The sequence below is a fragment of the Episyrphus balteatus genome, chromosome 4 (genome assembly GCF_945859705.1).
Source record: "Episyrphus balteatus chromosome 4, idEpiBalt1.1, whole genome shotgun sequence".
NCBI classification, from domain to species: domain Eukaryota; kingdom Metazoa; phylum Arthropoda; class Insecta; order Diptera; family Syrphidae; genus Episyrphus; species Episyrphus balteatus.
The window spans coordinates 22,145,525-22,169,721 of record NC_079137.1 but is presented as its reverse complement, the minus strand read 5'-3'; the positions used below and the strand labels follow the sequence as shown (position 1 = coordinate 22,169,721).

Sequence of the window (24,197 nt, the reverse complement as noted above, 5' to 3'; positions counted from 1 at the left end):
GTATTTAAAATATTGAATACAAAAATCAGAGAATGTCCAAATACGGGACAATCATGGGACAAATTACAAAATACGGGACACTTATACGTCCCGGGTTTCTTAAATAAAAACCCGGGACAAGCTGTAGAAATACGGGACAGTCCCGGGTAAACCGGGACGGATGGTCACCGTAATAATAATATATTTTCTATAAAATATCTTATAGTAGGAGATCCCGTCATAGGACGACCTACCCTAATCGTTATAACAGTTGAGAGTTAACAGATGCGAGTTATATTTTCTGAAAGTGAAATGTATTGTAAAAATCTCTAATACTTCTAAAATACACAGGAGCCAAAAACTAAATCAAATCAAAAATTTGGCAGATACGTGTCAAGTTATTTTGTTTTTGCTCTCTAATAACATAAACATTAGTTCAAATATCAAATAATTTTTTTTTTTTTCAAAAAATCCCTCCGCAAAAACGGCAAGTTAAATTAAAAATTTGACAGAGACGTGTCAAGTTATTTTATTTTTTCAAACTTATGAAATAAAAATTATTTTAAAAATTTTTCATTCTGATTTTTGGTGAATTATTTCTCAAATATCGAATTTGAGTGTCATGACTTTAAAAAGACTATATCTCGAGTTGTAGATTTTTTACATTTTTTATTATTATGTGTGGCGTTCATATATTTATAATAGCCGTGTTTTATTGGTAACTCAGTACTTAGCTCAGTAAAATTTTATACGTTAAAAAACAACAAATGATTGCTAAGGATAAACAAAAGTTTTTTATTTGTTGGTTTACAGAGAAATTTTTTTTCTAAACTTATACATTTTTGGCCCTTCAACTATAAAGGATTATAAAAAATTAACAAAAGGAATGGTTTCTTGTTGTTTACAGCATTAAATGCTTACTCAGTAAAATACTGAGTACCAATAAAACACGGACAATATCTATCGATTCCAATTTCAATTTTATTTCTATCACGTTTTGCTCAGAAAATAGATTTTTGCCCTTTTTCTAAATTCACCTTTGTTTATCCTACTCAAACGGAACAATTTTAAAAAATCCTGAAAATTAAAATTTTCAAATTAAATTTCCTATGACATATTATTTTTTTTAGAACTCTTAGGCTTGCCTTACTGGTATAACGATGAGGGTAGGTCGTTCTATGGCGGGATCTATAAAATATCTTATATCTATACAATGATTAATTATAATTTTTTTCTTTTTCAAAATATGAAGTTAAAATTCGATTTAAAATTAGATTTAAGTACGTATTTGAATTTTAAACTACCTCAGAGCCGGAAGTCTAAGTGCCAGTTGTACAAACGTGGATCAGTCTTGGTTCAAGAATTTAACCCACCGATTTCGGCGGATTAGCTGCGGGTCAACTTCAGTTCAAGCATGAATGTGGCTATTTCTACATATATGAACCTTGAACCAGTGCTAAACTTCAGCCTTGCCACCGATTTCAGAAGATAAAAGTTACTGATCCACGGATTAAATATTTGTACAACTGGCCCTAAGCAACTTGAGGTCGTTTTCTTTATATTAGCACTATAATTTTAAGTATATGTTAATAAATTATAAAATTAATAATAACAATAATATAAAATTAAAAACACCAAGATAAGCCGCTGCACACATGGGCCAAATGCATGAATTCTTGGCAGAAGTAAAAAAAAAATTGGAGGAAGTAAAAAAAAAATAACACTGGCCAACAATTTTCAACTTTTTAACAATTTCCAGAAAGATTTATATGTATTTAATTCTATGGATTTAAGTCCAGTATATTCAAAAATCATATTGGTTTTTTTCTAGCAGCTCTAGTTTTTGAAATATTTAATTTTTTCATATTTGGGGAATATTCATACTAATTTTTCAGTTTTCCTTATTTTGAGCGTTTAATACAAGAAGACACAAGTCGCAGAAATTATCTTCGAATTTCCTTTTGATTTTCGTTTCGGTGTTTCGCGCGCTTCTACACGTAGTATCATTGAATAATTACAAATAGAAGTGGACACCCAGGGAAACTTCCGCTGTAAAATTGTCGTCGCTAGTATCGTGCGTTGAATTAAAAAAGCAAATCCAACAATCCAAAAGCAAAGCCAACAATCCAAAAGCAAATCCAGCAACCCAAAATCAAATCCTAAACAGCTTATACATATATGTAGATAAAAGTTTTCCTATTTCAAAAAGTGGAGATAGCCTAGAGGATAAGGTGAATGTCTGGTAAGTTTACTTGCCTAGGTTCGAATCTGGCGGGAAACTGAGATTGTTTTTTTTTTTTTTTTACGTTACTAGAATAAAAATTAATTAAATTTGTCAAAAAAAAAAAATCTCCGCAAAAAAAAACAATTTCAATTTTTACCGGTATTCGAACCTAGACCAGTAGGAGTAAGAGTCATCGTCCTTGCTCTCTAGACTAATATGACTTCTCAATATATAAGAAAACTAATATCAATATAAGCTCTTTGAAATGTATAATAATAATTATAAATTTTTTTATGAAGGTTTAAAAAAAATTATAAGTTAAGACTCAACTCGAAAATACATGATAGTTGAGGCGCAAACCTGTAGTTCATCTATCTTCCGGTACTCTTATAGTCGCATGAGTAATCTGCGGTGCATTGAATAATTACAAATAGAAGTGACACCGCAGATTACTCATGCGACTATAAGAGTACCGGAAGATAGATGAACTACAGGTTTGCGCCTCAACTATTATGTATTTTATTATTTAATATTTTTTTGAAACCTTCATAAAAAAATTAATAATTATTATTATACATTTCAAAGAGCTTATATTGATATAAGTTTTCGTATTTTGAAAAGTCATATTAGTCTAGAGAACAAGGACGATGCCTTTTACTCCTACTGGCCTAGGTTCGAATACCGGTAAAATTTGAATTTTTTTTTTTGTGGAGATTTTTTTTTGAGAAATTTAATTAATTCTTATTCTAGTAATGTAAAAAAAAAAATCTCAATTTCCCGTCTGATTCGAACCTGGGCAGGTAAACTTAACAGACATTCACCTTATCCTCTAAGCTATCTCCACTTTTTGAAATAGGAAAACTTTTATCTATATGTATAAGCTGTTTAGGATTTGATTTTGGGTTGCTGGATTTGCTTTTGGATTGTTGGCTTTGCTTTTGGATTGTTGGATTTGCTTTTTTAATTCAACGCACGATACTAGCGACTACAATTTTACAGCGGACGTTTCCTTGGGTGTCCACTTCTATTTGTAATTATTCAATGGTAGTATTTTTTGGAAGACGCAAATTTAACAGCTATTTTCTTTGGTTTTATTTTGTTCTTGTTTTTGTATGACGACTTCTACAGGAAGACGTAGACGCACAAGATGAACATAAGAACAAGAGAGAGAGAAAGATCGATTTCTCCTTTGCTCTTATGTGCATCTTGTGCGTCTACGTTTTCGTGTAGAAGCAGATGTATTTTAATTAAAAAAAAAAAAACATCAAAATAAACAAAAAAACAACAACTCCAGTGGGGTCTATGCGCAACGAAAACTTTTGAATAAATTAAAAACGTTACTATACACGCAAATAATACACAACCGACGAAGCAGACTCCGCGACCGACGAAATAAAATAAAGCAGAACAGCAAAAAAAGAACAAGATCAAAGAGAAACGTCAAAAAGAGTCACAATTTTTTTTACCGGAGACTCACGGTAGAAAACCTTCCTTCCCTTTTTTTCGAACTTTATTTCTCCCTTGCTCTTATGTGCGTCTCGCGCTTTGCGTCTTCGTATGTCTGCTTCTACACGAAGACGCAAGGCGCAGAAATTATCTTCGAATTTCCTTTTGATTTTCCCTTCGGTGCATCGCGCGCTTCTACACGTAGTAATTTTTATAAGACGCAAATTTGGCAGCTATTTTTTTTTTTGTTTTATTTTGTTTTCGTTTTCGTATGTATTTTTATTCAAAAAAAGAGCCAAAATATACAAAAAAACAACATCAGGGGGCTCTATGTGCAACGAAAACATTTAAATAAATAAAAAAAAAGTTACTATGTATACACCCAAATAATGTCGAATTCCTTTCAATTTTTAGAATCGCCTCAACAAAATCGAATTTTTGATGTTAAAAAGGAACATGAAAACAAACCGAATTCTTTTTGCGATTGTGTGTGTGTCATTTGACAACAATTTTTACACGAACTTCAAGCTGAAATCAAAACAATTTCTGTAAAATAAAACCAAAGATTCCTTTGATCAATAATTTTGTTTATTTGCTTCGGTAATATAAATTTAATTTAATCCAAATCAACAGGAAATTGCAGATACTATCAAGATCTGAGTGAAGATGAAGTAAAAGGTTAATTATTTGGCCGTATTCTGTGGTTTTACAGAGAAAAAAATTTCCTGAAGACAATCACGAGAAGAAAAGTCACAGTAATTTGACTTTTTCACAAGAACTACGCCAAGAAAAATTATATTTTGATCGCATATTGTTTTTTTTATTTATTTCATATTTTTCCGGAATAAAAACACGATATTCCATTATATTTGAAGTTGGTATTCTCAAAAAACACGAAGGAATCTTTCAGCTTGACGTTTGAGAAATGTCAAATGTTCCAAGTGTGTGTGCAAATCCGTGTAAATCTCTCAAAAAAGAAGGATTAAAAAAAATTCGAATTCTGCTTCGTTTGAGGCGAATTTTTTTTTCTATGGAACATGATTTTCAGAAAAAATTCGCTTCGAGATCGCCGAAAATTCGATTTTTGGATTGAAAGGAATTCGACATAATATACATCCGACGAAGCGAACTCTGCCACCGACGAAGTCAATTAAAGCAAAACTGCAAAAAAAAAGAACAAGATCAAAGAGAAACGTCAAAATGACCGACCGGATTTGAAAAATATAAATAAAGTACAACTAAATTAAATTTTGTTTGTGTTTTTGTTTTTATTTTTATTTTTCTTCAATCTTTTTGCGGTCAACAAGGAAGAGACTAAGGCCTGGTTCGTTCACAGTCGACTATCTTTTAATCAAGGATTATTCCATAGAAAATAATTGATCAAAATATTTTTTATTTCATTAAGAGCCAATTTTTCAATCTTCTAATAAACAGTCAGTTAACTGTTCTACGAATAAAGTTATTAGGCTCATAAACAATCAGATAAAAACATTGAATTTTTCAATCAAGAATAATTTATCTACAGAATAACAAAAAAAAATTGTCAAATTCAAAAATATTTAAAATTAAACGTCATTTTTATTCATGATTGTTTTTGTTTTCTTGTTTTCCACTGTATTTTTTTCAAAATTTTTTCAAAACAGCTTTGACAACTGACACAATATTTTTATTGAGATTATTCCTTAGAATAATTTTATTCGTCTCTGAAAGAAGCAGATAGATTTATTCTCAGGAATAAGCTATATCTGCCTGTTGAAAAATTGATTTTTTCTCTATCCTTAGGAATAAGTACTAACTGACTGTTTAACTGACTATTGAAAAATTGGCCCTAAATTAAAATAAAATAACATTTTCAAGTTTTACAAAAAATCAATTTCTTACTTTTATTTGAGAGCAACATCGCAAAAAAAAATTTGTACGGTGTGAAAATGGTTTATTATTTTAAAAAGTCGCCCTGTTATTGTAGTTTTCAAAAAAGTATAAAAGTTTCCTAAGTTGCAGTAAGATCGCAAAATATTACAATTTGAGTTCAACAAAACATTGTTTTTTATAGCAAACATACAAACAAAATTAGAGACTTTTGTTCAAAGAAATATAAACAAATAACAGTTCGAGAAAATGTGTTTGTTTTTGGTTGTTTTTTGTTCTGAAAAACCCTGTTTTGTTGAACTCAAATTGTAATATTTTGCGATCTAACTGCACGAAACGAACAAGTGTTCAAGTCAAATTTTTAGTAGTGCTTTAATTTTTATAATTTTTTTTTTTGAATGGATTATTATAATTCTGTGTGATTAAATAAAATTATGGTGAATTTTTGAAAGTTAAGTGTAGTTTTGTTTTTCCTTTTTTTTATTTATGTCGTTTTCGATTGGCTCTCCGGAAGCGTCCGGAATCATTCAGAAGCCTTCTAAAAGTGTTTCATTCGAACGAATATGACAGGCAGAACGCTTCTCAGAATAGAAATTCTCTTCTTGATTTCAAAACAAAATTCAAATCAGAATTCACTCAATTTCAATTTTAAATTTTGTTTTTATTGAACTTAAAATTATTGAACAATTGACTTAAAATTAACTTATGTCTAAGATACATTGATAGATACAAAATTTTGTTGGCACAGAGGGGGCCTAACCTTATACAATGACTAAGTTATAAAATATAAATAAATATTATACATGGATAAACTTAATTTAAAAAGTCTGCTGACTTGGTTGTCCTCGAGGTGTTCAGACCCGGATGTCCAGTGTTCCGTTCTTTTATTGGATATAGTTAACTATTGTTGTTATGTCAAAAAAATCGTTGTATTTGTTTTTGTTAGATTTTGTTAGAAAATTTCAACTTTGATTTAGGAACGACTAATGTTACATTGTGTTGATCTGTCAAAAGAAAATTTTTTGAGAGTAATTTTATGAATGAATAAACAAGAAAGAATTAATTTGGTACTGAAATAATTCTTTTTAATTGAATTCTAATGTCGTTTTCCAAAATTATGGGAGTGAATCACTCCTTTTTCGTGCAATTTTGGAATTTGTTCACGAAGAATTTGACAAGTGGAGTGATTTGACGTTTGCTTTGCATGTGTTTGTAATACGAAATAATGAATAAAATAATAACACAATCTTTTAAATTCACTTTTAGTGATTTTTTACAATACTTTATTGAATTTTTTTGTAAATACATAAATATAATTTCCTTCACAAAAAAAGTTAAAACAACCACCCAACAATTTGACAAGCAGTCCATGAAGTCAAATGTAGAAGTATTGGTAATCACTCCGTCACTCCTTCAAAATTTTGGGAGTGAAGAATTCACTCCAAAAATTCACTCCTTTTTCAATTTTGGAATTTGAAATCACTCCTTTTGGAGTGATTATATAGCTAGGAGTGTCACTCCTTGAATTTTGGAAAACGACATAAGCAAATTGAAACAAAAATATGCATTCAATAATTTCAAATATGGAAACAAACAAGAAATTCTCTTCTCACATCATCCCCTCTCTTCCTCATTTAGTTGTGTTTGACAGATTAACATTGAAACTCAAGTCCAGGAGCTGAGTTGGAAAAAGTAACAAAATGTAACTATTTGACACTTCAACACTGGATTTAGGAACGATGTTGTGACGTCACGATGTTACACTTTGTAACTTTTTTCTCATTTAGGAACGATGAAAGTTAACTATTGTTAACAATAGTTAACATCGTCGAATAAAAGAACGCATCACAGTTGTGGGGTTGGTTTAGTTGGGTTGGTTTGGTTGGCGTTAGCCACGGTAGTAAGCCGACTGGGTGTCGGCGTAAAAGTTAACTTCTTCGTTATCCATTGAAATTATGTTCACAGCCAAAAAATATCCACAGAATTCACTCACATGTAAAAAAAAAACACTCAATCTGTGTTTTTTTTGTTTTTCATTCAACAATTTATTGTTTTCTGAAATTTAAAATAAATTAATTACAAATCAAAAATGGATGCATTAATGGCTAAATTACCATGTTCTTCGAATAATAATTCATAATTTTCCAACTCTAACGCCATAACTTTCGTTTGCAAGAAAAAAAATAATACAAATATTTGACATTTGAAATTTCAGACAAATAAAAAAAAAAAAACAGAATTGAGTGGAAGCGATTTGACCTGTTCCATTCGATTTCAGAATGAGTCAATTCTTGAGTGAAACCAATCGAAAACGACATTTTCTATTTATGATCATATCAATTCATGTCTTCGAAATTAATCTTATTTGTTAGTATATCATGTGTTCTTGTGGGAATGTCAATAAAAAGCTACGCATATTTGCGCCACGTTCACTCACTCTAAATGTATTCACTGAAAAATTCAAATGCAGCCCTATCGTGAGTTTTACGTGAGCAAAATTCCACACGAAAAATTGAATTTCACTTGTTACTTGTGAGTTCCGGGCGAAAAATTGTTCATGTTCGGAGAACTAGCCGTATTTTTAACTCTTTTTCAGGTAATTTGAGAAGTTACCGACATATTTTTGCTAAGTTTTATTTTGGCTACTGGTGAAAAGTGAAACTCGCAATACCTGTTAAGATTTCGGGCGAACAAAATGATGTGAAATGACGTGGAACCGAAGATAGAACTGTTTTGCTTTTTGTTTTACTGTTGAGCTAATTTTTGAAAAAACTTCTTTAGTAACGTAGTGATTTGAAACAAGATGAAACGAAAAAGCGACACGAAAAATCAATTGATCATAACTTTTTTGTTTTAATAGATAGATGAATGAAATTTATATAGTTAGTTAGTATAGTTATTGAATAAATTATTATTGTGCAAAATTTCAATTAATTTCATATTCAAAATTCTGAGATAACGGTGAAAAGATGTTCTTTTTCTAAACACGTTACATCTTTTGATCTAGAGCACATAACAAATGTGCTTTAATACGCATGCTGATAATATTACCTCTCATTTGATATATCGCACATAATGGTGGTACGTGCTCTACAAGTTATACATCTTTAATTGAAAAACTTGAAAAATACCTCAAAACACCTGTGAAGATCTGTTGCCGATGACCAACCACCAGTGTAGGAAGTACCGTTATCTCAGTTTGAAATTTCGACATGGTTGGCTTTAAAAAATTCTTACTTTTTTTGTAGGCATGGTAGAAATATGATTGAAATATGATAAAAGGTGAAATAATAATGATATAAGATTTATTATAGGTTGTCATTTAAAAAACGGATTTAAAGAAAAGAGATTGATTGTTTTGCTTTTTTTATGAAAACTAATTGGGTTAAAAAATTCTAGCTCTTTTTGTAGATGATGTATAGACATGGTCGATATAAATATTTTGAGCTGAAACAATAAGCTTTCAGATGGTATTTATTGTAGGTTGTCATATAAAAAAAATTATTGAATAAGAAAAAGTTAAATTTTTTCCATTTTTTTTTGCAAGAAAAATGATTTTTAAGGTTTCACCTCAACCACGTGTGAATTGCACACATGATTTTTTTTTTAATTTGTATTGTAGTAAAATATATTTCTGTGATTTGAATGTTGTTTGTATATTTAAAAATCTACTGCGGTATATTGCAATCTACTGCGCTTTTTCTTGAAATATACTGCGCTCAATTATCTTTGGGGTGGCAGCGCTGGTGGGAATTTGACTTACGCCTACTTTTCAGTGCTCAGTGTACAGTACACTGTACAGCAACTATGCAGCGACTGAATCTAAGGTGCTTAGGGTGCTAACCCTAATACATTGACATAATACCCGTACACAATAGATAGCTCTACGAGTGCGGCAGATTTGAAATTTGTGCCTTGCAAAATTCGCACTCATGAGTCGACAGAGAGTTAAATGTGCTATGTAAGATTTTCTGTGGACTCGCCTATTTTTGAATTTATCAGTACTTATTCTTTAAGAAAATAGGTATAAAAACGTATGGAAATAATATTATTTTGCAACATTAGATTTTTAGAAATACGAGGGCGGTTTGAAAAGTTCTCGGCCTGACCAGTAAAACGCAATAAATTTTAAAACTTTTTTTTAATCCCTTTCTGCAAATTCTCTTCTAATGCCAATATATAAATCTTCAAAAAACAGCTCCGACTCAGCAATCACCTCCTCTTTGGTGAAGAATTAGCGTCCAGACAATTTTTTTTTTAGTTTGGAAAGAGGTAGTTGTCTGCTGGTGTCAAATCAGCAGAATAAGGGGGTGGTTCAGTACTCCAAATCGAAGTTCATGGAGTTTAGATTCTCTCTAGAGATTTCAACTCGATTATTTGTTCTTTTTTAAGCAAACGCGGCAGCCACCTTGCGGAACGTATTTTCGACCACAATTGTTCGGGCAAAATGTGGTAAACCCGCTCAGAAGAGATCCCCATGGTCTTGCTTATTTTTCGCAATTTTAACCTTCGGTCGTCTAAAATCATTTTATGGACTTTATCGACGTTTTCTGAAGAGGTGGATGTTGTTGGCTTCCGCTTTTGGGATCATTTTCGACGCTCTGTCTGCCATGTTTAAATAAGGCTGCCAACTTTTTGACCGTGGAATATGAAGGTGCATATTCCCTCAATGTCTAATAGAAGTCTTCTTTAATTTAATTTGGCGTCATATTCTTTTTGGCCAAATTTAAATAACGACTTTAATTTAATTTTTTTTTTCAATTTTCGTTATTAGCAAAAGATAAGTTCAAACAAAAAATTGCACTGATAAAAATTCGTGACCAATTTTAATGAAACTTAACATATAATCATAATATATATTGGGCTATTTGGGTAATTAAAATTAATTTGTTTAAACAACGCCATTTATGTTAGGCCGAGAACTTTTCAAACCACCCTCGTATAAGTATGATTTTAATCAATTTTATTTTTTTGTTATTCCCCCAGATCTACTATCTATAATGATTCTGTAAGTGCATACGCACTAATAAAGCGTTATAGAACAACGGAATATGCTCTCAGTAATTCTGGGTGGGTACTACTTGATTCTGCAGAGCACATGTTTATAACGGCCAAAGATCGAATATATAACGCTAAAGGCGGTAGGAATTCAATTTTCATAATAAATCTTTATGAATTATATTTATTTTTAGAATTCGAACCAGAACCCTGTCCAAAGTGGGAAATTCTAAAAGAAATTTTGAAAAATGAAATACCCAACGATATGAAAAGAAAAAATGCTAATACTCTGTTGATACCAAAAGTACTTATTTTGTGTCAAGATTCCCGAACATGTTATCAACTGAGGCAAATGTTGACAGAAGGAGGTGAAAGATTTCTACTTTATAAAGCAATGAAAAATAATGTTCTAATCGGAAAATTATCAAAATCGTATCAGAGGATTCAAAATACAAAGTTACCTGAAACAGATACATCCCTGCAAAAAACAGCAGATAAAACTGCAGTAGATACAACTTCTGCACAAAAAAAAGGAGAAGAAAACGAACTTACACAGTTGTTAGCAAATTATGCTTTTCCTAATGAAGAAGTTTTTCAAGAAAACTACATGCTTACTATGACTCAACAAGAAAATGAAATCGGTTTTGGTAATGAGGTAGATATGAAAAAACATAAAATGGATGCTTCAGTTTTTGAATCATTTCCAGAGGTAAAGAAAAAATAATCTTTTAACCGTTTAGTTTTAAGATGAATTAAAGATATTTAAAGATATTTCTACCTTTTTTTCTTGCTTTAGCACAATTCGTTCAATATTTTTTTCTTTAAAGATGGAAAACCTGGATATAACTGCTACAATTGCAAGAAATAAACAACCCCTTATTTGTATTCAAACATTCAAGACAGAACGTGAAGGAGTCATGGGATTGGATAGAATATTAGCTGAGCTGCAACCCCATTATGTTATCATGTATCATTGCAATATTGCAGCAATTAGGCAACTAGAAGTGCACGAAGCACGTTTAAGTCGACCTGTAGTTGAACGAATTCAAGTTTATTTCTTAATCCATGCTCAAACAGTTGAAGAACAATCTTATTTAACAAGCCTGCGAAAGGAGAAACAAGCCTTCGAACTTATTATCGATACAAAAAGTGTAATAATCTATTTTAGTTTTCATTTCCGTGAAGTTAGCATGACCACTTTAAAATTTCAAAAAATTAATAATAATAGACCAGTGTCAATCCGGTTCTCAGAGGGGAAAAGTTGAAAATATTATTAGCAGCATAAGAGTGCTGGGAAAATTTAGGATAAATGGTATATGAATGGTAAATAAATTGCTCACAAGCAAATTGGGGAAAGGGGGGGGCAGTGCCGGTTTAAGCACTACCGGCGCCCCTGGGCAAGATTGCAAGTGGCGCCTCTAAAAAAAAATTCATCTAAAAACAATTTTTTAAAATCACGAAAAAAAGCAATAGCAGATTATGTCTTCAATTCAATTCAATTCAATTCAATTTAGTTTATTGAACTTGTTATTTACAATTGACTTAAAATTAACTTATTTCCAAGATACATTGGTTGATATAAAATTTTGTTGGCACAGAAGGGGCCTAACCTTATACAATGACTAAGTTATAAAATATAAATAAATATTATACATGGATTAACTTAATTTAAAAAGTCTGCTGACTAGGTTGTCCTCGGGGTGTTCAGACCCGGATGTCCAGTTGTGGGGTTGGTTGAGTTGGGTTGGTCAGATTATGTCTTACCTCTCATATACTTGTTAATGCATTTATTAAAAATGTGCAGTGTATTAACTTAAAAAGGTTAACTTAAAAAAAAAAATTAATTATTCATGTCATTTAGGCTCAATTGACAAGACTACCTTTATCTCTGACTTTTTTGTTTAAACACATTTAAAGATTAGGTACAGTTGGTTTTATTTGAACAATATTTTTTCAAAAACTTTTTCAACTAGGTACATTAATGTCGTTTTCGATTGGAATTACTCAATGATTCACTCATTCTGAAATCCAATAAAAAACTTTGAATTGCTTCCACCCAATTCTAAAATTTAATATCTGTATTGGTGAAAAATCAAATATTTTGTTTTTGTTTTTTCACTAGGAGAATAAAAAACTTGCAGCACGCTTCTTAATGAATCCAGGCGCTTCCGGACGGCCAATCGAAAACAACATACCTTTATAAGTATAAGGTTTGTTCGTTGTGAGCTCTAGGGCACTCTGGGTCGCTCCGAATTCGTTGTCAAGCGTTTTTTGTAGCTCCTTTTTCAACCAGAGTTATTTCCTCTGTGTTCGATGTTCGCTGATGAAACTAAAGCTCTGAGGTGTTCGATGTAAAATGAAAACCCGAGAAACTCTGATTTTTTTCACAGTTAATTGAAATGACTTAGAGTGCCCTGGAGGGGGAACAACGAACAGACCTATTTTTTTATTCTCACACACAAACGTAGTTTTTATGAGAAATGGAGAAGCTGTCAATTTTTGGCATTTCTGGATTTTGGGTTTTCGGGATTTTGTGTTTTTGGGTTTTCGGAATTTAGGGTTTTCTGGATTTTGGGCTTTCTGGATTTTTATTTCGGGATTCTGTCCGTCTCCCTTCTCTTTCCTTATTCATTATTATAGGGGCACCTTTGCAAAAATTAAATTGGTAGGAGGAATATTAGGATTGCTTTAGTCTTTCAAAAGAAATTGGGGCGCCTTGTTCTTCAAAGATGAACGAAGATTTTGGACACCATTGTCCTTCCGGAAGCCAAATAAATTAACCCAAAATTGGGGGGGCGCCTTCATTCTTCAAAAAGTTTAGGACAAACAATACGAGCGCCGTTGAAAATGTAAAATAGAAAAAAATTGGGGCGCCTTTGTGAATGTAAAAAAAAATAAAACATTGATTGGAAAGACTTCGTTATTTATATAACTTTTGTAAAAGTTCGGGCCGCCTGCGGCGCCCCTCAATTCTTGCGCCCCTGGGCGACGGCCCAGGCTGCCCCCCCCTAAAACCGGCTCTGGGGGGGGGGGGGGGGCGAAAAAGTGGGGTGGGTGTCAAAAATCATGGTTTTTTTACGATATTTGTCAAAAGTGGACCTTCTATGGAAAAAAGTCAAATGCAAAAGTTGTATATATTTAAAAGATCTACAACTTTTACTCATTTTTTATGTAACCTCAAAAATATTCGGGTGTTTTGTTTTCGGGATTTAGGGTTTTATGGATTTTGGGCTTTCTGGATTTTGGATTTCGGGATTCTGTTCGTCTCCCTTCTGTTTCTTTATTCATTATTACAGTCTGGATATTCTGCATAAACTATTTTTTCTGGTCGGTCTATTCTTTTCCATATCCGGAAAAAATAAAGAAACACAATTCCATCTTCATATTACCAGCTAAGATTTAGTGATTTATATATAGGGGCGCCTTTGCAAAAATTAAATTGGTTGCAGGAATATTAGGATTGCTTTAGTCTTTCAAAAGAAATTAGGGGGGCCTTGTTCTTCAAAGATGAATTTGGCCACCCTTGTCCTTCCGGAAGCCAAACAAATTAAGCCAAAATTGGGGGGCGCCTTCATTCTTCAAAAAGTTTAGGATAAAAAATACGCTTCTACACGAAGACTCAAAGCGCGAGACGCACATAAGAACAAGAGAGAAATAAAGTTCGAAAAAAAGGAAAGGAAGATTTTCTACCGTGAGTCCCTTTGACGTTTCTCTTTGATCTTGTTCTTTTTTTTTTGCTGTTCTGCTTTATTTTATTTCGTCGGTCGCGGAGTCTGCTGCGTTGGTTGTCTATTATTTGCGTGTATAATAACGTTTTTAATTTATTCAAAAGTTTTCATTGCACATAGACCCCACTGGAGTTGTTTTTTTGTATATTTTCGTGTTTTTTTTGGAATTAAAATACATAGTCTGCTTCTACACGAAGACTTAGACGCACAAGATGCACATAAGAGCAAAGGAGAAATCGATCTTTCTCTCTGCCTTGTTCTTATGTGCATCTCGTGCGTCTACGTCTTCCTAAGAATAAGAAGTACTTCTTATTCTTAGACGTCTTCCTGTAGAATCGTCATACGAAAACAAGAAAAAAATAAAACCAAACAAAATAGCTGTCAAATTTGTGTCTTCAAAAAAATACTACGTGTAGAAGGGCGTGACGCACCGAAACGAAAATCAGACTTATCAACGAACGCTTAGTCTGCTTCTACACGAAGACGCAAGGCGCAGGAATTATCTTCGAATTTCCTTTTGATTTGCCCTTCAGTGCATTGCGCGCTTCTACACGTAGTATTTTTTATCAGACGCAAATTTGACAGCTATTTTTTTTTTTGTTTTATTTTGTTCTCGTTTCCGTATGTATTTTTATTCCAAAATAAGCACCAAAATATACAAAAAACAACACCGGCGGGCTCTATGTGCAACGGAAATATTTGAGTATATTAAAAAAGATACAATACACCCAAATAATATACAACCGACGAAGCGAACTCTGCGAACGACGAAATCAAATAAAGCAAAACATCAAATTGCAAAAAGAAATAAATTGCACATGGGTTGCCAAGCGATATCCTTTCAAGGCATAGGGTTGCCAGGCCTTAAAGTTTATTTTTCCCTATTTTAAAATACGCCACCCTGCTTATATGGCAACCCAAAGAGTTAAAAAAAATATAATGTCATAGGAAATTTAATTTGAAAATTTTAATTTTCAGGATTTTTTAAAATTTGAAGTTTGAGTAGGGTAAACCAAGGTAAATTTAGAAAATGGGCAAAAATCTATTTTCTAAACAAAACGTAATAAAAATAAAATTGAAATTGGATTCTATAGATATTATAAAAATATAAAAGCCACACGTACAAAAAAAATGTAAAAAATCTACAACTCGAGATATAGTCTTTTTTAAGTCATGATACTCCAATTCGATATTTGAGAAATAATTCACCAAAAATCAGAATGAAAGATCTTTTAAATAATTTTTATGTGATAAGTTAGGAAAAATAAAAGAACTTGACACGTATCTGTCAAATTTTTAATATTACTTACCGTTTTTGCGTAGGGATTTTTTTTAAAAGTACATATTTTCGTATTTCAACATATTAAAGGAAAAAATCCCGGCAAAGGTAGACCTATCCACGCCGTTATACCAGTTGAGAGTTATATTTTCTGAAAGGTAGTGACTAAGGAAATAAATTGCACATGGGTTGCCTAGTGATATCCTGTCAAGGCATAGGGTTGCCAGGCCTTAAAGTTGATTTTTGCGTATTTTTGAATACGCGACCCTGCCAATATGGCAAGCCAAAGAGTTAAAAAAAATATAATGTCATAGGCAATTTAATTTAAAAATTTTAATTTTCAGGATTTTTTAAAATTTGAAGTTTTAGTAGGGTAAACAAAGGTGAATTTAGAAAAAGGGCAAAAATCTATTTTCTAAACAAAACGTGATAGAAATAAAATAAAAATTGGAATCGATAGATATTATAAATATATGAAAGCCACACATACAAATAAAAAATGTAAAAAATATACAACTCGAGATATAGTCTTTTTAGAAACATGACACTCAAATTTGATATTTGAGAAATAATTCACCAAAAATCAGAATGAAAGATTTTTTTAATTATTTTTATGTGATAAGTTAGGAAAAATAAAATAATTTGACACGTATCTGCCAAATTTTTGATTTGACTTAGTTTTTGGTTCCTGTTTATTTTTGAAGAATTACAGATTTTTACAATTCAATTCACTGTTTCGGTGTTATTCTTCAAAAATACACAGGAACCAAAAACTAAGTCAAATCAAAAATTTGGCAGATACGTGTCGTGTCAAGTTATTTTATTTATGCTCTCTAATAACATAAACATTATTTCAAATACCTTTCGTGCTTATTTTTGGTGAATTATTTCTCAAATATCGAATTTCACGGTTTTGACTTGTAAACGTCCATATCTCGAGTAGCAGATTTTTTACATTTTTGGTTTGTATGTGTGACTTATATAATTTAACAATGTCTATCGATTCCAGTATCAATCTTTTTTCTACCACTCTTTGTTAAGGATATAGCTTTTAGACCTTTTTTTAAATTTACCTCAGTTTCCCCTTCTAATATCAAATTTCTAAAAATCCTGAATATTCAAATTTTTAAATTTAATTTTCTCTGACATAAATTTTTTCCACCTCTAACACTAACCATATAAGCAGGGTGGCGTTGTCAAAAAAACTCAAAATATGAACTTTAAAGCGTGGCAACCCTATGACTTGACAGGATGTCGCCAGGCAACCCATGTCCAAACTGTTTCTTTAGACACTACCCTTAGGAAAATATAGCTTTCAACTGGTATAATGACGTTGATAGGTCGTCCTATGACGGGATTTTTTCCTTAAATATACTGAAATACGAAAAAAAGCACCTTTTCAAAAAATCCCCCCGCAAAAACGGTAAGTAATATTTAAAATTTGACAGATACGTGTCAAGTTCTTTTAATTTTCCTAACTTATCACATAAAAATTATTTAAAAAATCTTTCATTCTGATTTTTGGTGAATTATTTCACAAACATCGAATTGGAGTATCATGACTTAAAAAAGACTATATCTCGAGTTGTAGATTTTTTACATTTTTTTTTTGTACGTGTGGCTTTTATATTTTTATAATATCTATCGAATCCAATTTCAATTTTATTTCTATTACGTTTTGTTTAGAAAATAGATTTTTGCCCATTTTCTAAATTTACCTTGGTTTACCCTACTCAAACTTCAAATTTTAAAAAATCCTGAAAATTAAAATTTTCAAATTAAATTTCCTATGACATTATACAATAGTCGGAAAAAGTATTTTGACAAAATGAACATTTTTTTAACTGATGAAAAAAATCTGTAACGGTTAAACATTAAATAAGGAAGTTGACGGCTATTTAATAAGTATATTATGGTGAATCTCATGATGGTCAATGTCAGTCATATAGTTGGTATTATGCTTCGAGGTTGCATTTTTTGTATAAAAAGTACTAATTTTTGAGGGAAAAAAGTATTTTGACAAACGTTCTTTTTCAACGTTGGTAAGGTAAGGTAATGCATTTTGCGTGTTTCAAGCACGTATACAACTGACAGAGTTATTAAGGCTCCGATTTGTTAAAAATTGGACAAAACGGCGGAACTTAACATCGAAATTAGTGCATCTTCTGTTGCAAGTCATAATTTCGGTGTGTCTGTTAAAAGATCTGTGGAGAACTGAATTTATCACGGGAAACTAAAAATTACCAAATATGACAACACAAAAATATGATTATCCTATGCAAAATTTACACGAATGGACAAAAAAATGAAAAAATGCACTAAAAAAAAGAGACGCATTTTGAGGAATTCACTTTAAATCCGGAATGACTCCAAAAAGTCTGGATTTGGAAATGCCATTCTCTCATTAAAAACTTTGTGAGCAAAAGTTCCCTTTACAGGAAAGCTCGCAGAAGACAATTTTACCATGTTTATGGGGAGATAATACAGTATTTATCTCATAAAACAAAAATCGAAAAAAAATTGAATTCTCAAAGGAACATATTGGTATGCTTCTTTCATTCAAAAACAAAGTTTCATGGCCCACTTTCTCACAAATTTCTATCTCAATGATCCGGGAAACGCAAAGGAACTGTTGAAGCTCCGTACAAATTTGGTCAAGTTTGTTCCAGAAGCGAAAAGCACAAGAACATGTCAATTTGAGAATTCGATTTTTTTTAATTTTTTTTTTATGAGATAAATACTGTATTATCTTCCCATAAACATGGTAAAATTGTCTTCTGCGAGCTTTCCTGTAAAGGGAACTTTTGCTCACAAAGTTTTTAATGAGAGAATGGCATTTCCAAATCCAGACTTTTTGGAGTCATTCCGGATTTAAAGTGAATTCCTCAAAATGCGTCTCTTTTTTTTAGTGCATTTTTTCATTTTTTTGTCCATTCGTGTAAATTTTGCATAGGATAATCATATTTTTGTGTTGTCATATTTGGTAATTTTTAGTTTCCCGTGATAAATTCAGTTCTCCACAGATCTTTTAACAGACACACAGAAATTATGACTTGCAACAGAAGATGCACTAATTTCGATGTTAAGTTCCGCCGTTTTGTCCAATTTTTAACAAATCGGAGCCTTAATAACTCTGTCAGTTGTATACGTGCTTGAAACACGCAAAATGCATTACCTTACCTTACCAACGTTGAAAAAGAACGTTTGTCAAAATACTTTTTTCCCTCAAAAATTAGTACTTTTTATACAAAAAATGCAGCCTCGAAGCATAATACCAACTATATGACTGACATTGACCATCATGAGATTCACCATAATATACTTATTAAATTACCGTCAACTTCCTTATTTAATGTTTAACCGTTATAGATTTTTCTCATCAGTTAAAAAAATGTTCATCTTGTCAAAATACTTTTTCCGACTATTGTATTTTTTTTATAACTCTTTGGGTTGCCATATAAGCAGGGTGACGTATTCTAAAATAGGGAAAAATAAACTTTAAGGCCAGGCAACCCTATGCCTTGACAGGATATCGCTTGTCAACCCATGTGCAATTTATTTCCTTAGACACTACCTTTCAGAAAATATAACTCTCAACTGGTATAACGATGAGGGTAGGTCGTCCTATGGCGGGATCTCCTACTATTAGTTTTGTACTTTATTATAGTATTTTTACCCATAACTACGGTGACCATCCGTCCCGGTTTACCCGGGACTGTCCCGTATTTCTCCAGCTTGTCCCTGGTTTTTATTTAAGAAACCCGGGACGTATAAGCGTCCCGTATTTTGTTATTTGTCCCGTGATTGTCCCGTATTTGGACATTCTCTGATTTTTGTATTCAATATTTTAAATACTTTGTACGGAAAACAAGAAAACAGTGGCTGGAAATTAAAATTTTTCTAATTTTTCGGATAAAGCATTAAGCATAGTACGCAGCTGAAGCAAAACGAAAATTGTTTTAAGTCTCCAAAGTCAAAAAACTTTCGCTGCAAGAAGAATTGCCTGGACAAATAAATGGGAGTGACACATATATTCTAGCACAGGTAAGAATTTCGTTACGTAAGCTGCGTACTGTGCAACGAAAAGCAACATTTTGTGCTGGTTTTGTATGAGAGTTTTCGTTTAGCATCTAGAGTAAGATTTAGTTTTTTTTTAATGTTCGTCAATTATTAAGTTCCAGCTTCTGTTTGTCAGTTGCTACACTAGGTAAAATGTTTTGGAATGAAGAACATGTTAAAAGTTGTGTTAAAGATCATAAAATTTCAAAATCATTTAAAATAAAATTAATATGTTAAAAAACAGCTCTCCCGATTTTGATTAAAAAAATATATTTTTTTAGAAGTTATTAACAGACATTATTATAAAACCATTTTCTTGATTTCTGACTTCGTAAACGACTTAAATGATTTCAACAAAAACGCTCCCATAAAATACTTTAGGAAATCTTGATATCAAAATAAAGAAAAATTATGAAAACTCATTTAACCCTCTACTGCATACGAAGCCAAATATGGTTTTGTCAGTTTGAAAGCACTTTTCTCTTCTCTGTCACAAAAAAATGGTAAAGATTCAATACAATCCTCTTCTTTGTGTTTCTGAGAACCCATAGAGATAGTTTTTTCGTGTGTCCGACACAAAATATAGGTGTATTTTATGATCACAGGTGAGTCGATCAGTCGTTTGCATTGAAATCGAAAGTGTAGAATATATTCATACTTTAAGTGTTAATTACTGCGTTTCTTTGGAAAGTAAAGTGGAATTAAAAATTTATTTAGGATCGATTGTCTAATTGTGTATGTTATGAACCAATTTTTATTGAAAAAAAGTTATTGGCCTGGTCTTGGGAGGGCAAAAAGTAGGGAAGCCATATTTGGCTTCGTATGCATTCAGGGGTTGTAAATCTACACAATATGTAAAACTTTTTTGTTGGAAAATTTTGTTCCTTTACATTGTTATTTTGCTTGGAAGCTATGTTTTATTCAGAAATGGAGTCCCTTCGCTTTTAGAGACATTTTTCACATGTTAACCCCATTTCCGGCGGCGTAACCACACAAATTTCAGGGAAAGGGGGGCTCACCTATAATATTTTTCAATAATTTTATTACTTCTTAGCTTTTGTAAGATCTGGGATCGGGTGAAAATGTTGGAGCAAGACTTACTTCGACAGTCGAAAGAATGTGAACCAGAAAAAAATATATTTAACGGAAAAAACAAATTGCTTTTCTCGGTTCCATGGCTTAAAATGAGCCAAATTTGAATTAATTCTAAACTTTTTGTAATGCAATGTATTTATTTTACATTATTTTGTTTTTAAATGATAAATATTTATCTCTTGATATTTTTAAATGTATTCTTTACATAATCTGAATAAATAAAATTAGTAAAATTTCTTACCCCTTAATGCATACGAAGCCAAATTTGGCTTATAAACAAATTTTTTAAACAAATTAATTAAAAAAAAATTTTTTAATGAAAACCGTTTTAAAACAACCCAAAGAACCCATGTAAAGCATTTTTTAATTTTTTCGTCCGCTAATATTAATTCATGCAGTAGAGGGTTAAAAAAAATTAATTTTTTTGAAAAATCAATATTTTCAAAACGATCCAACGAATTTTTTTCTGTCCCGGGTTCCGCTTCCAGAAATATGGTCACCGTACCCATAACAAACTTAAAAACGAACAAAAATAATTTTTTTTTCTTTTTTTTTATGTTGACGCGGTTGGGCACGCGTCGGACCATCGAGATAGTTAAAAGACGAAATTAGTGCCAAACGAAAGATAAGAACGTCCTCTTTCGTGATTCAGAGGTCTTCCAAGCCAAAACTTGGCAGTTTGGTCATACGGGCAATTATAAGGTTGCAACTTTTTTTTTTCTTTTTTTTTCTATGTTGACGCGGTTGGGTACGCGTCGGACCATCGAGGTAGTTAAAAGATGAAATTGGTACCAAACGAAAGATAAGGATGCCCCCTTTCGTGATTCAGAGGTCTTTCAGGCCAAAACTTGGCAGTTTGGTCATACGGGCAATTATAAGGTTGCAAATTTTTTTTTTTTTCTTTTTTTCTATGTTGACGCGGTTGGGCACGCGTCGGACCATCGAGGTAGTTAAAAGACGAAATTGGTACCAAACGAAAGATAAGAATGCCCTCTTTCGTGATTCAGAGGTCTTCCAGGCCAAAACTTGGCAGTTTGGTCATACGGGCAATTATAAGGTTGCAAATTTTTTTTTTTTCTTTTTTTCTATGTTGACGCGGTTGGGCACGCGTCGGACCATCGACAGTTTGGTCATACGGGCAATTATAAGGTTGCAACATTTTTTTTCTCTTTTTTTTTCTATGTTGACGCGGTAGGGCGCTAGTTTTAATAATTGTTTTTATTTTCACAAAAAGCAATTTATCTGCATTTAAATAAATTGCTTTGATCTAGAAATTCATATACGTCCATTTCCCCAGCCCGGACCTATCGCAAATTTAAAAAAAAAGTATGCCAAAGTTTTTACAAGTTTTGTACAGTTTTGTACAAGCAAAGCCGAGTTTTGTACAAGCTTACAACGAAAGTTATAGCCAATTGAAAGTACCGGGCTGGGGAAACGTTTCCCCAGCCCGGATATTTCTCAAAATAAAAAAAATATTAAAAAAAAGTATGCACAAGTTTTGTACAAGTTTTGTACAGTTTTGTACAACCAAATTCGAGTTTTGTACAAGCTTACAACGAAAGTTATAGCCAATTGAAAGTACCGAGCTGGGGAAACGTTTCCTCAGCCCGGACATTTTTTAAAATTTTATCAAAATTTAAAAAAAAAATTCTAAAATTATCTACGAGTTTTGTACAGTTTTGTACAACAAAGCTTCCAACGAAAGTTATAGCCAATTGAAAGTACCGGGCTGGGGAAACGTTTCCCCAGCCCGGACATGCCTCAAAATAATTTAATTTAAAATTTGAGCTGTAGTGAAAACAGGCTATAACGTTATTTATTTAAAAAAAAAAACGCAAAATGGTAGTTGATTTATGTATCGGATACAAGTGCTACTTCCTACTTCATAGAGTTAATTAAATGCAAAACAAAAAACTTTAAAATTTTAAATAGCTTGCATACCTTTGGAAGTTACATATTTCCGCCTTAGAAATTCTTGCAAATTTTGGGAGACTTTTTGAAATAGTGCGTTGCATATCTTTGGGAGATTTTTTCATATGTTCATAAGTGAAAATTAGTAGTATACTTTTGGGAAATCTGTATGTAATATTCTAATTAGGTTTCAAGGACACACAATGTAGATTTTTGTTATTAATTAAGAACGAATCAATTTAATTAATATTGATATCAGCAATTAAATTAGATGTACCATTTTATCTGTACATAACTCTTTGATGGAATTTGCATTTAAGTTTTGTAAGTTTTGGATATAGCTGGCTTGGTACGTATGTACCCAGTGTAAACTTAAATTAGCTCTAATTATTTAACTAATGTTGTACAAAACTGTACAAAACTCGTAGATAATTTTAGAATTTTATTTTTTAAATTTTGATACAATTTTAAAAAATGTCCGGGCTGAGGAAACGTTTCCCCAGTACTTTCAATTGGCCCGTATGACCAAACTGGCAAGTTTTGGCTTGGAAGACCTCTGAATCACGAAAGAGGGCATTCTTATCTTTCGTTTGGTACCAATTTCGTCTTTTAACTACCTCGATGGTCCGACGCGTGCCCAACCGCGTCAACATAGAAAAAAAGAAAAAAAAAAATTTGCAACCTTATAATTGCCCGTATGACCAAACTGCCAAGTTTTGGCCTGGAAGACCTCTGAATCACGAAAGAGGGCATTCTTATCTTTCGTTTGGTACCAATTTCGTCTTTTAACTACCTCGATGGTCCGACGCGTGCCCAACCGCGTCAACATAGAAAAAAAGAAAAAAAAAAAAAAATTGCAACCTTATAATTGCCCGTATGACCAAACTGCCAAGTTTTGGCTTGGAAGACCTCTGAATCACGAAAGAGGGCATTCTTATCTTTCGTTTGGTACCAATTTCGTTTTTTAACTACCTCGATGGTCCGACGCGTGCCCAACCGCGTCAACATAGAAAAAAAGAAAAAAAAAAAAAATTTGCAACCTTATAATTGCCCGTATGACCAAACTGCCAAGTTTTGGCCTGGAAGACCTCTGAATCACGAAAGAGGGCATTCTTATCTTTCGTTTGGTACTAATTTCATCTTTTAAATTTTAAATGCATCCTTTAGCGCTAAATAATTGCTGATTTAAGGTTAGCAGAGCAATTTCCAGAAAATGCCCAAAAAAATTATTTGAAAATTATGTTGAATTATTAAATCCGTTAATAATTTTAATTTAATACCACAATTCCCTACGAGTTTTTTAATAAAAAGAAGCTCATTTTTCCCAATCTTTTTTACATTTTTACAAAATCTCAGAAAATGGTTTACTTTATTTAAATTATTTGAGCAAAAAAACAAGTGATTTTTGCGTTTTTTAGCATTTGGATAGGGTTGCCGAGTACTTGTCTGTATTTGCGATGTGGCACCCGACATTTTTTAGATAGAAGAGAGTCTAAGCTAAACAGGATGTATTTTATAGCCTTTAACTCTATCAAATATTATACACTTTGGCCAAAAAACAAGTGATTTTTGCTTTTTTTAGCATTTTAGTAGGGTTGCCGAGTACTTG

The 24,197-nt window shown here is 32.0% G+C and overlaps 1 protein-coding gene across 1 annotated transcript in view; it reads left to right on the top strand.

Moving 5' to 3' along the window:
- Window positions 1-24,197, top strand: part of LOC129918437 (DNA repair endonuclease XPF) — a 199,508-nt gene that overhangs the window by 95,229 nt on the left and 80,082 nt on the right. The window contains exons 4-6 of the mRNA XM_055999016.1: window positions 10,505-10,659; window positions 10,711-11,225; window positions 11,344-11,667. Coding sequence (XP_055854991.1) covers window positions 10,505-10,659; window positions 10,711-11,225; window positions 11,344-11,667 — 994 coding nt within the window. The remainder of the gene's footprint in view (window positions 1-10,504; window positions 10,660-10,710; window positions 11,226-11,343; window positions 11,668-24,197) is intronic.